The 15802-nt window shown below is 41.9% G+C and overlaps 1 protein-coding gene across 2 annotated transcripts in view; it reads left to right on the forward strand.

Annotated features, from left to right (window-relative positions):
* The first annotated feature begins 881 nt into the window (after positions 1 to 881).
* LOC125280524 (interleukin-17 receptor B-like) overlaps positions 882 to 15802 on the forward strand; it is a 30417-nt gene continuing 15496 nt past the window's right edge. Inside the window, exons 1-10 of one of the 2 annotated variants that reach the window (XM_048211098.1) lie at positions 882 to 1033; positions 1133 to 1267; positions 1344 to 1365; positions 1458 to 1583; positions 10052 to 10167; positions 10518 to 10641; positions 13267 to 13424; positions 13736 to 13798; positions 14966 to 15029; positions 15116 to 15196. In XM_048211098.1, the coding sequence (XP_048067055.1) occupies positions 968 to 1033; positions 1133 to 1267; positions 1344 to 1365; positions 1458 to 1583; positions 10052 to 10167; positions 10518 to 10641; positions 13267 to 13424; positions 13736 to 13798; positions 14966 to 15029; positions 15116 to 15196 (955 nt within the window). In that variant the 5' untranslated portion in view covers positions 882 to 967. The remainder of the gene's footprint in view (positions 1034 to 1132; positions 1268 to 1343; positions 1366 to 1457; positions 1584 to 10051; positions 10168 to 10517; positions 10642 to 13266; positions 13425 to 13735; positions 13799 to 14965; positions 15030 to 15115; positions 15197 to 15802) is intronic. The other variant, XM_048211099.1, reaches the window with a different exon arrangement.

A 15802-nucleotide genomic window follows, 5' to 3' on the forward strand; every position in this document is an offset into this window, starting at 1 on the left:
AAATTAAAACAAAACAAAAAACCAAAACAAAATCATTTAAACCAGTAAATCTAACCACCCTTTTCTACTGAATTATCAAAGCCACACTGCTTTTAAAAAATCTGTTCTGTACCACATCCACAACAATAACACTGATGGTAAAGTTCACCACAAGTAGCTTTTTCACGAGCACATATGTTAAAGTCAGCATGTAACAGGAAGTTGTGACAGTCTTTTCTTCTCTATTGTGGCCTTTGGAGTTTACGTGACTCTAAAAAAATAATGATGTGCACGGATAGATCATCATTCTATATAAACTGGCAATTCTGACTTTTTTCTCAGAATTTTGAGACATAAACTTGCAATTGTGAGAAAAAAATTCAGAAATGTGAGATAAAAGTTCAGGCAGACAGAAAAACAGACAGATGGATGACAAATAGACAGACAGACAGACAGATAGATAGATAGATAGATAGATAGATAGATAGATAGATAGATAGATAGATAGATAGATAGATAGATAGATAGATAGATAGATAGACGATAGCAGACAGATGAGAGACAGACAGACGGACAGACAGATAGATAGATAGACAGATGACAGATAGATAGATAGATAGATAGATAGATAGATAGACAGACAGACAGATAGATAGATAGATAGATAGATAGATAGATAGATAGACAGACAGATGACAGATAGATAGACAGACAGACAGACAGATGACAAAGAGACAGACAGACAGAAAGACAGAGGACAGACAGATGACAGACAGACAGACAGAAAGACAGGACAGACAGATGACAAACAGACAGACAGACAGATGACAGACAAACAGACAGACAGATAGATAGAGAGATAGACAGACAGACAGAAAGACAGAGGACAGACAGAGGACAGACAGACAGACAGGCAGGACAGGAACTGAGATCTGTGAGCAGAGCTGTGTAAATCTGTTGTTGTGTTCATGTGATTTGTGGGCGTTTCATGAGAAGAGATAAAGCAGAGACGCTGCTCATTTCAACTTGTGTTCAAGGTTGGACCCTGAAGAAGGTTTGTTGCCAAAAAGCATGGGTTTGCAGTCCATTATGTGATTTTTTTTAAGTTTTCTGTTTGAATTAGATAGTTGAATACAGACTTTTTAATAATTAGAATCTGAAGTTTGCCTTGGACTGTCGTTTTTGGATTGAGTCTGTTCAGATGGATCTTCTGAACCTCATGAGGGAAATCACTGCTTTTGTCTTATTAATCCAGTGGACAACGTCTGACAGCAGTTCTCACAGTATAGTAAGTAACATAATCTCATAACAGAAGTAATAATGCAAATATTTTGATCAGTAATTTATTAAATCCTTGATTACAGGTTTCTGTATGTCGCAAAGAAGGTGAGTGTTCAAGAACATACAAATGTCTTTCTTTCTTCCTTTCTTACTTTCAAAAAAAAAAAAAAACAATTTTTATTTATTTATTTTTCAAGCAGATTATAACCCTATAGAATTGTATACGTCTCATGAGTCTATCCCTTCACCCTTACATGCTGTGTCTGCGGACCTGAGTGAATCTCAATCCTCACTCAATATAAGATGGGCCATTAATGTGGATAGTAAGTGACATCACATCTTACATTTATTACATTAACTCAGTTTTAAATCATTTTTTTTATTTAGTTCTGTTTGGGCTGTAAATGTGTGATCAGTCGTACATCTGTACATCTCTTTTCTTGTTGGTGGATATATGTGTTTTTTCAACTCACAAGAAATGGTAATTGTTGGAATTATGGACCATTTGTCAAAAATGACTGTGATACATTAATCAAATCCTGGAAATTAAGATTAATTTGATGTAGATTGCCAATATTAATTAACATTTAAAACCATAAGTGATTGTTGTAATTGTATTTTGTGTGTTTAGAAGTTTTGTAATATATAAATATAATTAGATTTTTGTTTTTATTTGGCACAGGATTGTTTTGTTAGTTAAAAGCAATTGAAGCTTGATTGTTAAAATATTTTGCAAGTACATTTGACATCAGTCAGCTTGCTTGGAGATCAGCTCAGTCTTTTGAAGATAACATTGACTTCCTGTTTAAAAATGACAGCAGGATGAGACAGAGATGAGAGGTTTGATGTGTTTCTGAGAGTCAAAAGCACAGCAGTGATTAGAGAAGGATAATGATTCAGAAGGATCATGACAAACACTTCTCCCCCGAGCTGGTTCAGGTCCAAAACTAAAATTTAAAGGGTTAGTTCACCAAAAATGAAAAATTCTGTCATTAATTACTCACCCTCATGTCGTTCCACACCTGTAAGACCTTTGTTCATCGTCAGAACATAAATTAAGATATTTTTGATGAAATCCGATGGCTCAGTGAGGCCTGCATAGCCAGCAATGACATTTCCTCTCTCAAGATCCATTAATGTACTAAAAACATATTTAAATCAGTTCATGTGAGTACAGTGGTTCAATATTAATATTATAAAGCGTCGAGAAAATTTTGGTGCGCCATAAAAAACAAAATAACGACTTATTTAGTGATGGCTGATTTCAAAACACTGCTTCAGGAAGCTTCAGAGCATTATGAATCTTTTGTGTCGAATCAGCAGTTCGGAGCACCAAAGTCATGTGATTTCAGCAGTTTGGTGGTTTGACAAGCGATCCAAATCATGATTCGATACACTGATTCATAACGCTCCAAATCTTCCTGAAGCAGTGTTTTGAAATCGGCCATCACTATATAAGCCGTTATTTTGTTTTTTTGGCGCACCAAAAATATTCTCGTGGCTTTATAATATTAATATTGAACCACTGTACTCACATAAACTGATTTAAATATGTTTTTAGTATATTAATGGATCTTGAGAGAGAAAATGTCATTGCTGGCTATCCTGATTGGTGTTGCGTCATGACATAACATGTGACGGCATAAACGGAAGCTACAAAGGGACGCCGGCACACAACAGAGTTAGCTTTTGCAATGAAGCAAGCCACTCCCAGGCATAAGGAGGTGTGGCAAAGAGATGCAGTGTCTCGTTCCCTTTCTCAGGGAACAAGGGTTACAGTCGTAACCCGAGACGTTCCCTTTCAAGGGAACTCGCACTGCGTCGGTAACGACACTTTGGGGAACGGATACCCACTATGCCACAATGAACATGCCTGTCCTACAGGGAGTGCAGAATTATTAGGCAAGTTGATTTTCTGATCATATTTTTTTTCCAAGTACATTTTACCAATTCCAATCCACATCAATCTTAATAACTACCATTAATATTGTTTTTAATCATTTATAAGTGATACATAATAGTTCATGAAGGCTGGAAATGAAAAATGCCTTATATTCAGGTGTGCAGAATTATTAGGCAGGTTTGCTTTTACAGGCAAAATGAGCCAAAAAAGAGATTTAACTTAGACTGAAAAGTCAAAAATTATTAAATACTCACGAGAAGGACGCAATACTAATGCAATACTAGAAATTGCAAAGTTAAAGCATGACCAATGGACAGCAAAACGCTCATTGGGTCAGCGGGGTCATACAAAAACAGGTGGAAAAGAAAAGACGCATGTTAACTGCAAAAGAATTAAGAATTAAGGTGAAGAATTAAGTGTGAAACCATCAGGAACCCTTTAGTCTCCAGCGCCACCATTTTCCAGAACTGCAACCTACCTGGAGTCTCCAGAAGTGTGAGGTGTCAGGATCTCAGAGACTTAGGCTAGCTAAAGAATCCTAAAAAATGACCCGCTCTTAATAAAAATCACAAGCTGAAGTGTTAGAAAATACATGAAGACTGGGTTTTTATAGGCCTTATAGACAGACGGCTTGAGAGTGACTCTTGAAGGACCAGCACCACATCCTCTTGTACCACCGTTTGAAGAATTCATCTTCCAAAATCTGACAGTAAGTTTTAGAAGATCATTTTTAGTCCATATCTGCAAGACGGACATTTCAGGATAAGAGATGGACTAAAAGTGAACTCCCACATCTTACTGCCAGATTCTGGAAGATAAATTCTTCAAATGGTGGTACAAGAGGATGTGGTGCTGGTCCTTCAAGAGTCACTCTCAATCTGTCTGTCTATAAGGCCTATAAAAACCCAGTCTTAATGTATTTTCTAACACTTCAGCTTGTGATTTTTATTAAGAGCAGGTCATTTTTTAGGATTCTTTAGCTAGCCTAAGTCTCTGAGATCCTGATACCTCACACTTCTGGAGACTCCAGGTAGGTTGCAGTTCTGGAAAATGGTGGCGCTGGAGACTAAAGGGTTCCTGATGGTTTCACACTTAATTCTTCACCTTAATTCTTCAATCTTTTGCAGTTAACATGCATCTTTTCTTTTCCACCTGTTTTTGTATGACCCCGCTGACCCAATGAGCGTTTTGCTGTCCATTGGTCATGCTTTAACTTTGCAATTTCTAGTATTGCATTAGTATTGCGTCCTTCTCATGAGTATTTAATCATTTTTGACTTTTCAGTCTGAGTTAAATCTCTTTTTTGGCTCATTTGGCCTGTAAAAGAAAACCTGCCTAATAATTCTGCACACCTGAATATAAGGCATTTTTCATTTCCAGCCTTCATGAACAATTATGTATCACTTATAAATGATTAAAAACAATATTAATAGTAGTTATTATGATTGATGTGGATTGGAATTGGTAAAATGTACTTGGAAAAAAAATATGATAAAAAAATCAACTTGCCTAATAATTCTGCACTCCCTGTAGTGTGAAGCTGAACCAGGCACAACTTAGGACGAGAGCACTCATGCACACGCCGTGGAGGGAAGGTGCAGAAGAAAGTATGCGGGGTGGACCACCCAGCTGCATCGCAGATCTCCTGCAATGGGACCCCTGACAGGAGGGCCCTAGAGGATGCCGTGCCTCTAGTAGAATGGGCCCTCAAGGCCACAGGTGAAGGCAAACCACGCACCTGATAAGCAGAGGCAATAGCCTGAATAATCCAATTACTAATCGTCTGCTTGGAAGCAGGAAGTCCCTTCTTGGGTGATCCAAAGCACACGAGCAACTGTTCTGACCTCCTCCAAAGAGAGGACTTTTGAATAAAAACATTCAACGCTCTGACAGGGCGGAGCAGATGAAGCCTCTCCTCTTCCGCTGACACATGAGGTGGAGGATGAAAGGCCTGAAGAACCACTGGCCGTGCCACATTAGATGGCACCTTGGGCACAGAGCCAGGCCTAGGTTGTAAAATGGCCTTAAATCTTCCAGGGGCATACTCCAGGCAAGTCGGCGAGATAGCCAAGGCCCGGAGATCCCACTCTCTTGAGCAAAGTAATCGCTAGGAGAAAGACCATCTTCAAAGTCAGGTTCATCGCCGTAGCCGACTCAAGAGGTTCGAAGGGGGAAAGAGACAGCCCTTCGAGAACCACCGCCAGATCCCAAGTTGGGACTCTGGAACGAGTCACAGGCCTCATCCTCAATGTACCACGGAGGAAACATACGACCAACTGGTGCCTCCCCAGAGGCCCATCACTTAAAAGAGCGTGGAAAGCCGCAATTGCAGCCACGTACACCTTTAGTGTGGACAGGGTAAGACCAGCAGAGAAGCGGTCTTGGAGGAACTCCGGTACTGAAGCCACCGGGCAGTTAACTGGGTCCAACTGATGCTCTCTACACCAAATGAAAAACACATTCCACTTTAGGCCATACAATCTCCTCGTCGAAGGAGCCCTGGAACTTAGTTTGGTCTCGATCACTCCAGCCAACAGGCCAGCCTCTAGGTACAGAGTCCCTTTAGGGGCCAGACCCACAGTTTCCACAGCTCTGGCCAAGGGGGAAATATCGTGCCCCCTGCCTGAGACAGCAGATCCCTCCTCAGAGGAATCTGCCATGGTTGACCTGCCAGGAGTAACATGATGTCTGAGAACCATACTCGGGCCGGCCAGAATGGGCCTACCAGCAATAGACTGACCCCTTCTTTCTGGACCCTCTCCAGAACTCCCGGGAGCAGAGCGATCGGGGGAAAAGTGTACAGGCGTAGCCTCGGCCATGTTTGTACCATGGCATCCAACCCCAACAGGGCTGGATGCATGAGAGAAAACCACAGTGGACAGTGGGTCATCTCTCGAGACGCAAACAAATCCACCTCCACTGGGCCGTACCTCTCGCATATTGACTTCACCACATTGGGGTGAAGTCTCCATTCCCCGGGCCTCAACCCCTGCCTCGACAGGATGTCTGCTCCCTGGTTCTGGTCCCCGGGAACATACATTGCTCTGAGAGACAACAGTTTCCCCTGGGACCACAAGAGGATCTGATGCGCCAGTCTGCACAGAGGGTGCGAACTCAGACCCCCCTGATGGTTCAAATATGAGACCACCAACATATTGTCAGCTCGTATTAGGACATGTTGGCTGCTGAGATCTGGGAGAAAACTCCTCAGAGCTTCGTAGACTGCCAGCAATTTATGTGCCATGTGGAATGCTGGGCCTGCCACAGACCTCTCGCAAAGTGGCCGTCCATGACCGTGCCCCAACCTGTAAGGGATGCGTCTGTTGAAAATACTTTTCGGCGTCATGACGCTCCCAATACTGGGCCTTGGGACAGAAACCAAGGTTTCTTCCATATGGAGAGGGCACGAAGGCATCGGAGTGTGACCCTGATCATACGGAATGGATTCCCTCTAGAGGAAAACCCCTTGGCTTTTAACCACCACTGTAGGGGTCTCATGTGCAGAAGACCAAAAGGTATTATGTTGGATGCAGATGCCATGAGCCCCAGCAGCCTTTGGAACTGCTTTACAGTGATAGCGTGGCCTAGCTTTATTCTGGAGACCATTGCCAGGATGGCCTTGACCCGAGTGGGAGACAATTGTGCCCGCATCGTTGTCGAGTCCCATACCACCCCTAGGAACGTGGTCGTCTGAGCAGGCGACAACACGCTCTTTTTCGTGTTGAGTCTCAACCCCAAGCTCTGAATGTGGCCAAGGACGATATCTCAATGCCAAACTGCCAACTCTCAAGACTGGGCTAGAATAAGCCAATCATCAATATAATTCAGCACACGGATGCCCTGCAGCCTCAGTGGCGCTAGAGCTGCGTCCATGCACTTGGTGAATGTGTGAGGGGAGAGAGCTAGGCCAAACGGAAGAACCCGATACTGAAACGCTTCACCCCCGAAAGCGAACCTCAGGAACTTCCTGTGAGAAGGAATGATGGAAACGTGGAAGTATGTGTCTTTTAGATCTATCGTGACAAACCAGTCCTCGGATCTGATCTGACTTATGATGGTGGGAATAGTGAGCATCTTGAACCTGAATCTCCTCAGAGAACGATTCAAGTGCCGCAGATCTAAAATTGGACGCAACCCCTCATCCTTCTTGGGAACTATGAAGTACCAGCTGTAAAACCCGGACTCCCTGTCCGGTGGAGGAACACATTCTATGGCCTCCTTTACCAACAGGGAGTGAACTTCCTGTTCCATCACCCAACCCTGCTCTGAGTCCACCACTGTCCAGACCACCCATTGAACTTTGAGGGGCGGCAACCGAACTGCAGTCTATACCCCTTTACTACTGTACGCAGGACCCATGGAGATACATTCGGAAGGCATTGCCATGCCCCGACATAATCTACTAAGGGAATCAGCCTCTCGAGGCTGACCTCGGGTGTTCTTTGAGTATCGTTCACGATCCCCTGAAGTGGAATACCTGCAGGAAAAGATCAAAAAAGATTTTCTGTGTACGGACGCTGTCGCTGCCAGGCCACAAGCCCTTGGGGCGGACACTGCAGCGTGCGTTTGCTGGAAATCGACGTGGCCCGAAGTGTACTGGACGGCGGGAATCCATCATTGATTTCCTGAGGGTTCTGAGGTGGAAACGACCTCGATCGCTCCACCCCGGGGGGGGGACAACCCTCAGAGGCCCTGCAACGGCTAGGACCTCTTTCCCGAAGCATTTTGAGCTTTGCCTCTGTTGCCAAGATCCCTGAGGAGGGGCTCTAGAAATGACAATCTCTTTTTGTACCTGCCGGTACAAGGAGCTTGAGGACGGCTGGGGCTGCACACTCGAAGCAGCCTAAGCAGAGTTACAATGGCGAGGGAGATACTGTTTGAAAGCCGCAGACTGCTTTTTTGCCTCCTGAAACCTGTTGACGACAGTATTAACTGCGTCGCCGAACAGGCCAGAAGGCGATATTGGGGCATCTAGAAGAAAGGCCCTGTCCTTCTCCTTCATCCCCGATAGGTTTAGCCACAGATGTCTCTCCGTGGCTACCATAGCTGCCATGGAGCAGCCGATGGCGCGGGCCGTCTCCTTGGTAACACGGAAAGAGACAAATCTGCGGCTTTACTCAACTCCGCTACTTCTTTTGGAGTTGGTCCCTCACCCTCATCTAAATCTTTCAATATATCGGCCTGGTATGCTTGCATAAGCACCATAGTATGCAGGCATGCACCAGTGCACCCAGCCGCCATATAAGCCCTGCCCACCAATAATGATGTATCACGACAGGGTTTGGTGGGCAGCACCGGAGCTTTAAGAGACGATGCAGCGTCAGGGGAGAGGTAGCTGGCTAAAGCCTCTTCCACCCGAGGCATCGTCCCATAACCGCACTGACGCCCTCCTATAACGTTACTATAGTTTAACACAGGAGGGTTAGACAAACATGTTGAATAAGGTTTACTCCATGACTTACACAACTCATTGTGTAAGTCTGGAAAAAATGGTAAACCCGGCGTTGTGGCTGAGATCTGTGTTGCAGGATGTGCTCATCTAATTTACTGACTTGCACTTCCTGGCTTTCTTGTGGCCAGTCAACATTAAGTTTGGCCACAGCACGTGTTAACACATCAACAAGCTCCTCACATGCAGGTGAATGCAGTGGCAAGCTCTCTAAAATTTCACCTGCCTCGATGTCAAACACGTCTAATTCCTCAGAATCAGACAGCTCAAACATCGGGTTCTCCTCCCGTGTGGAAGAAGCCGTCAGGGGGTGGGCATCCGCATGGCTAGCGGGAACATCGGAACTGTCAGACGAGGACTGAGAATGTGCCGCAGCAGTCTCGTGCCCTCCTGCAAAATCCATCTGCGAACCCCACAATCTAAGCCGGCGCGCCGCCTCGGTGGACACGGGACCCGAACCGTGGGGCTCGCGAGTCTGGCTGGCCTCATCAAACACAGCCAAGCGGGAGCGCAGCACTCTGATTGGCAGAGCTTCACAGTGCGCACAAGCAGCTCCCTCGAGAGCTGCCCGGGCGTGCTGCACTCCCAAACAAAGCACACACATCTAATGTGTGTCCCCACTCGTTATAAACCTCGGGCAGGGATGCACACACTTCTTAAACTGTTCACTCGCCATGATAAAATATATGCTTTGTGACAAACAACACCAAATAAGACAAACAATAACAGAGAGCGCTTGCTGAAGAGCAAAAGCTAACTCAGTTGTGTGCCGGTGTCCCTTTGTAGCTTCCGTTTATGCCGTCACATGTTACGCCTTGACGCAACACCAATCAGGATTGGAATAGTTTCATTCATTCTTCAGATGCGCTACGCTGGGAGGCATTCCCCAAAGTGTCGTTACCGACGCAGTGCGAGTTCCCTCAAAAGGGATCCAATCCACTGGTCACAGCTGAAAAACAAAATAAATGGCAGGCCTATCCATTGTGCAGGCAATAATGAAGTAATAATATATTAATTAAATAAATAAATGAAAGTAATGGAGCAGCAGTCAAATTAGTCAGCAGGACACCGGCTTTGCACACGTCAATGCCTTTTATGTTCGGGTCCAGACGGGTTCAAATATAAATGCTGTTGGGCTGGACTCAGATCTAATTTTATCTGGTCAGGTTTAAAAAAAATAAATTAATTAAAAAGTAAGAAGTGATTTGTATCCAGTACATATTTTAGGACCGGAGAAGACCTCTACTTCACACACACACACACACACACACACACACACACACACACGTTTTTCACATTGTTTTTTTTTTTTTTTTTTTGAAAAAGGCATAAAAATGGGTATTAATTGCATTATGGTAATAGTGAATAATTGTTTATTAAATATCTTAGACTGAGTTGTACATTGTTGCATAAATTCGTTATGAATATTTTCTTCTTAGGTACCATTCACACTCTTAAAAGCACATGGATACACGTTACTTCAGAGTTAACTTATAGATGTGAATACCAGCCTCCATTTACCTCAAAGCAAATCAATCTCGATGCTCTACAACAGGTAAATATATGCCAATCACACTGCGTATTTCATAACAGAATGAGGAAGATGCCAGTAAAACATTTATTCACGATACTACTGTATAACCGTTAGACAAAAAAAAAAAAAAAAAATTCTTACTCAAACATTTTACTGAAAAACAAGACAAAAATATGGAAGAACATAATTTCTTTGTCTGGAAAGCCTTATGAAGATGAATCAGAAAACAGACTGAAGATGAGAGCCTCATTTTAATATCATTAGACAGTCATCAGTGCCTTTACTACAACATCACAGTGCCAGTCAAAGGACATCGAGCATCACAGAAAACATTGATATATTCCTAACCTCACTCTTTTCTTGATTGACAGCTGTGGTTCAATTTCACTGTGTCAAATTTACCCATTTGTCCTTCAAACATATATACCATCTGGGCCTATAACCTACCACCACCACCTGCAGTGGAGGACAATTATATCAAGTCTTTCGAAACAGGTCAGTTTTCATCTTCATTTCATCATCTCTGTTCTATGTGGTGTGATGTTTCATTATTTCCTCAAAAATATTTTTCATTTTGAGATCTTCAGACACTTCAACTGAAATATATGATATTCTGAGCTGTGTTTGAAACTATGAATATGACAATAGGAGCAGGATTTTTTTATTTATTTACAGAAGGCTTTCGATTGAGGTACTCCTTTCAAAGCTCACACTCTTCTAATTTTTCTATTGATGCCATTTAATGGATGAATTCATATTTATCAAACAGGAAGAAAAGTGGTATGTGTGGGTAATAGTCAATCAACATATCTTAACTGTAATATTGGAGTTCCTCAAGGTTCAATTTTGGGACCTATTCTGTTCAGTTTATAGATGGGGGGTTATACAGGATTTGCCTGACTTTACTCTGTCTGTGATGACACAGTTCTTTATGTGCGAGCTAAAAACAAATAATTAAGTAATTCATATCTACATTTGAATATAAGCTGTTTGTACCAACCCGATTCCAAAAAAGTTGGGACACTGTACAAATTGTGAATAAAAAAGGAATGCAATAATTTACAAATCTCATAAACTTATATTTTATTCACAATAGAATATAGATAACATATCAAATGTTGAAAGTGAGACATTTTGAAATGTCATGCCAAATATTGGCTCATTTTGGATTTCATGAGAGCTACACATTCCAAAAAAGTTGGGACAGGTAGCAATAAGTGGCCGGAAAAGTTAAATGTACATATAAGGAACAGCTGGAGGACCAATTTGCAACTTATTAGGTCAATTGGCAACATGATTGGGTATAAAAAGAGCCTCTCAGAGTGGCAGTGTCTCTCAGAAGTCACGATGGGCAGAGGATCACCAATTCCCCCAATGCTGCGGCCAAAAATAGTGGAGCAATATCAGAAAGGAGTTTCTCAGAGAAAAATTGCAAAGAGTTTGAAGTTATCATCATCTACAGTGCATAATATCATCCAAAAATTCAGAGAATCTGGAACAATCTCTGTGCGTAAGGGTCAAGGCCGGAAAACCATACTGGATGCCCGTGAACTTCGGGCCCTTAGATGGCACTGCATCACATACAGGAATGCTACTGTAATGGAAATCACAACATGGGCTCAGGAATACTTCCAGAAAACATTGTCGGTGAACACAATCCACCGTGCCATTCGCTGTTGCCGGCTAAAACTCTATAGGTCAAAAAAGAAGCCATATCTAAACATGATCCAGAAGCGCAGACATTTTCTCTGGGCCAAGGCTCATTTACAATGGACTGTGGCAAAGTGGATAACTGTTCTGTGGTCAGACAAATCAAAATTTGAAGTTCTTTTTGGAAAACTGGGACGCCATGTCATCCAGACTAAAGAGGACAAGGACAACCCAAGTTGTTATCAGCGCTCAGTTCAGAAGCCTGCATCTCTGATGGTATGATGGCATGAGTGCATGTGGCATGGGAAGCTTACACATCTGGAAAGGCACCATCAATGCTGAAAGGTATACCCAAGTTCTAGAACAACATATGCTCAGAGAGATGCTTCTCTGTTATGTTCTTTGACAAAGTCTTGATGTTGTTTTTGCAGGTTTTCCTGCTTGAATGTTGATTATTTTCCTCATATTCTCCATTGTTCAGCTCCTCTCTTCTCAGTCTGTCACTAACGCTCTGTTTAGTTCCTGTCTCTATGAAGCCCTTCCTTCTGAAAAGCACAATGTGCTCTGATTGGTCGGATGGAGCAGTGTGTTATGATTGGTCAAGCGCTTTGTGTTCTTTAAAAATATCCCGCCCCTTACCATAACCACCAGTTTCAACACAATACCAACTAACTCAACCAGGCCCGCCCCTTTATTTTGCATATGCCGTGGGTGGGAATTATGTAAATGAGGAATATTGTGACGTGTTCATTCCTGGAAGAAAACTCAAGACTACAATGGAGGTGTTTCAGGGAGTTCAGTAACAGTGACACTGATATAGAGAAGAACTCCTGCACAAGGGACTTTGGAGACCGTTTTCATGCTCAGACAGCAACATTACACACTAAAGAAAGATGAACATGGAAAAAAAGAAGAATAGGTGCTCTTTAATAGGAAAAAATCAACCTCTTACAGTTTTTTTTTTTTTTTTTTTAACATTAAATACAGTATATTTAATTTTAAAACAATATACAGTATAAATACAATATAGCTAGATAAACTGGAGCACCCAGAGGAAACCCACAGCAACACGAGGAGAACATGCAAACTCACTTCTAATTGTGTTACGTGCATTATGAGATTGAATGTGTGCTCTAGACTAGATCATCTTCAATGTGATTTCAGACATCAGTACAAAATATCTGACACCTGACATGAATTTCATACACAGCTCTGGTATCAAGATATGGCTCGGATTTCTCCTTCAATGTACGTCTGTGGGACTTTTTCACTTATTTTATCCAGCAGCTTAAATTTGTGCATCTGATCAGTTATTAAAATAACAGCACATCTCTTTTTTTCATTTGAGGAATCATTGATGTCTGGAGCACAAACACTGCAGGCTGACACACACTCCACTTTAATACTTTTAATACCTTTTCAGTTATTTGGGGACTGACTACTCTTCTCCCTGTTCGATTGATTTCCCAGCTGAAGTCCAATGGAACGCTCAGATTTATTCAGTCCTTCATGGTGATAAAATAGTGGTGAACTTCAATGCGAGCTCTGCGGCGGACAGATACACCATCGAACTGACAAAAAAAGGAGATGAAGTTGAAGATTTACTAAAAACTGTTGAGAAAAAAGGGGTATGTTCTTCTTCAACATTTCATTTCATGCTAAAATGAATTCCAAGCACAAACAACACTGCAACCCACAGGAAAATAAGTGAATAAGTAAATAAATAAAATATCTAAAAATCTTTTAAATAAATGTACTTGAAAACCCATACAGCATAAGATACAAAGACTTGTTTTCAAATAATATATCTTTATAATATGCATAAGATTCTCTTCACTTGTTTTAAGTATACACAAGTAAAAAAAGTTCTGCTGGTGTAGTAAAACATTTTTTTCTGCCAGTTCTGTCATTCCTTAATATTTGTTTGTTGGCTCTACAGGGATGCAAAGAATGTCAAGTGGAACTGGAATACACGGGTCCCTGTGAAGACCTTAAAATATGGGTGACTATAATATCAGATCTAATATATAGAAGGTGCACAAAACAATACAAAACACCATTGAGGTAACACACATGACTAAACACAATATTTATCGCCATAAGCCAGAGGCAATCGATCGAAAGGGATGGAGCAAATGTACTGTCACGCATTTAACCCCAAAAGATTAACCATTGCAGCAATCGAGCGGACGTTGTACTGGGAGCAAGATAGTTGAATCTTCAACTCGGGGCATTCTTGTAGTCCCGTGTTCAGCGAGCCCATTCACATTTGAGTGGGACTGGAGTGGGGAATCACTCATCCAGTCTAGTCGGTAATCGGTCCAGTAATCGGTAAGAAATTAATTCATTAGTAGAACAGTTTGACCACTCTAAGTTTTTTGAGGTACAATACCAACTGTTGCAGTCTCGTCTTGTAAAGCTCCAGAAAAAACGTGCGTTCGTTGTCCGTTTTCGAATCTATTTTGCGACTGCTATTTTCCACAGATTTGTCGGTTTGTAAAGGGATCCGGCTCGGGGTCACCTGCTGTCTAGGTTTAATTTGGCTGTGGCAAGGAGTCATTACATCAACCAACTCCTCATAAGATGGGCCAGAGAGGAGCATGTCCACCTCAACTCCCGTCACATCTGATCAGGCCAACAACATGCTCTCTGCCAGATCGGAAGACCTGAGACAGGAAGAGCTAGCGAGTGATGCTTAAGAAAGGATCGGGAGCGGAGCTTCCTCACTGTGAAGCGATTACATGGGCTGACCGCGCATGCTCCTCTCCTAGACATATGACACACAACTCCTAACTGCGATAGCCAATCAAAATTGCCATATAACACACATGCTTCTAATACCGGCACACGCAAAGCATTGAAACTGAGGATGCAGCGTAGAGTTCCACTTTGAAATGTAATGGAAATTAACTTTTTATTATAACTTTTTACTTTTAAATTGCTCAATATACGCCAATGAGTAAAAAACAAAGTTAATTTTCAAGACCCATTTTCTTTCCTTTCACTTTCTGTCTCTCCTTGCCTGTCCTGTCAAAATAAAGACAAAAAACATAAATATACTATAAAAAATAATGCTCTTTTGAACACATAATAACTGACTTGAGTAATTTTAAAGGACTTTTTAATTATTTAATTATTTAAACATTGGTCTTGCATTATTTGATGGCAGATATTACCTCACTTTGAAGCCTGTTCGCATGATAGTTATGCTCAGCATGAAGTGAAATGTACGGGTGAGTATCCCATAATTCATCTTCTCATTTTACACATTGTCTGTTCAGAACCTTTGTCTGGTTACTCTTGGGATTTTCTGTTTCAGACAGGCCTGATTTGGCCATTGGTGCTGGATGCATGCTGGTGCTTCTTTTCCTTTCGATACTTCTCTGCTGCTGCATCCTGTGTAAGTGAACAATAAAATGATTTAAAACCCGCTTACACACCTTTATAAACAGGTATGGGGAGAACCGGTACCCAGAGCCACTTTCCTGGTGGGACAGCAAAGCTGACTAAACCAGATTTATGTAGAAATGATTTAAAGGGATATTTCACCCCAAAATGAAAATTAGATAATCATTTACTCACTGACATTTTGTTCCAAATCTGCATTTCTTCCTTTCTTTTGTGGAACACAAAGGAAGATATTTTGAAGATCATTGGTTACTAGATTACAAGTTTTTGTGCCCTTTGGCTTCCATTGTATGGAAAAAAGAGGAAACTCTAGTAAGTTGGCAGAACTCAAAAAAAAAAAAAAAAAGGAAGTTAAACTCAAAGATGAAAAACACAATAACACTTAATTTCAACATTCATTCTCCTTATTCAGTCTGACACAAAGCATGCTGGGAGCTAGAAATCTGTTACAAATTATTCATTTTAAAGTTGGCATGAAACAGAAGTTGTGGTAATCTTTTCTTCCCTATTGTGCTGTATGAGTGAAACGGCTTCTAGAACATGAACAAACGTAGGAAGATGCTAGATTTTGCCCATGGGGAATTGATTGGAAAGTCAG

The sequence above is a fragment of the Megalobrama amblycephala genome, linkage group LG12 (genome assembly GCF_018812025.1).
Source record: "Megalobrama amblycephala isolate DHTTF-2021 linkage group LG12, ASM1881202v1, whole genome shotgun sequence".
In the NCBI taxonomy this organism is placed as follows: Eukaryota; Metazoa; Chordata; class Actinopteri; order Cypriniformes; family Xenocyprididae; genus Megalobrama; species Megalobrama amblycephala.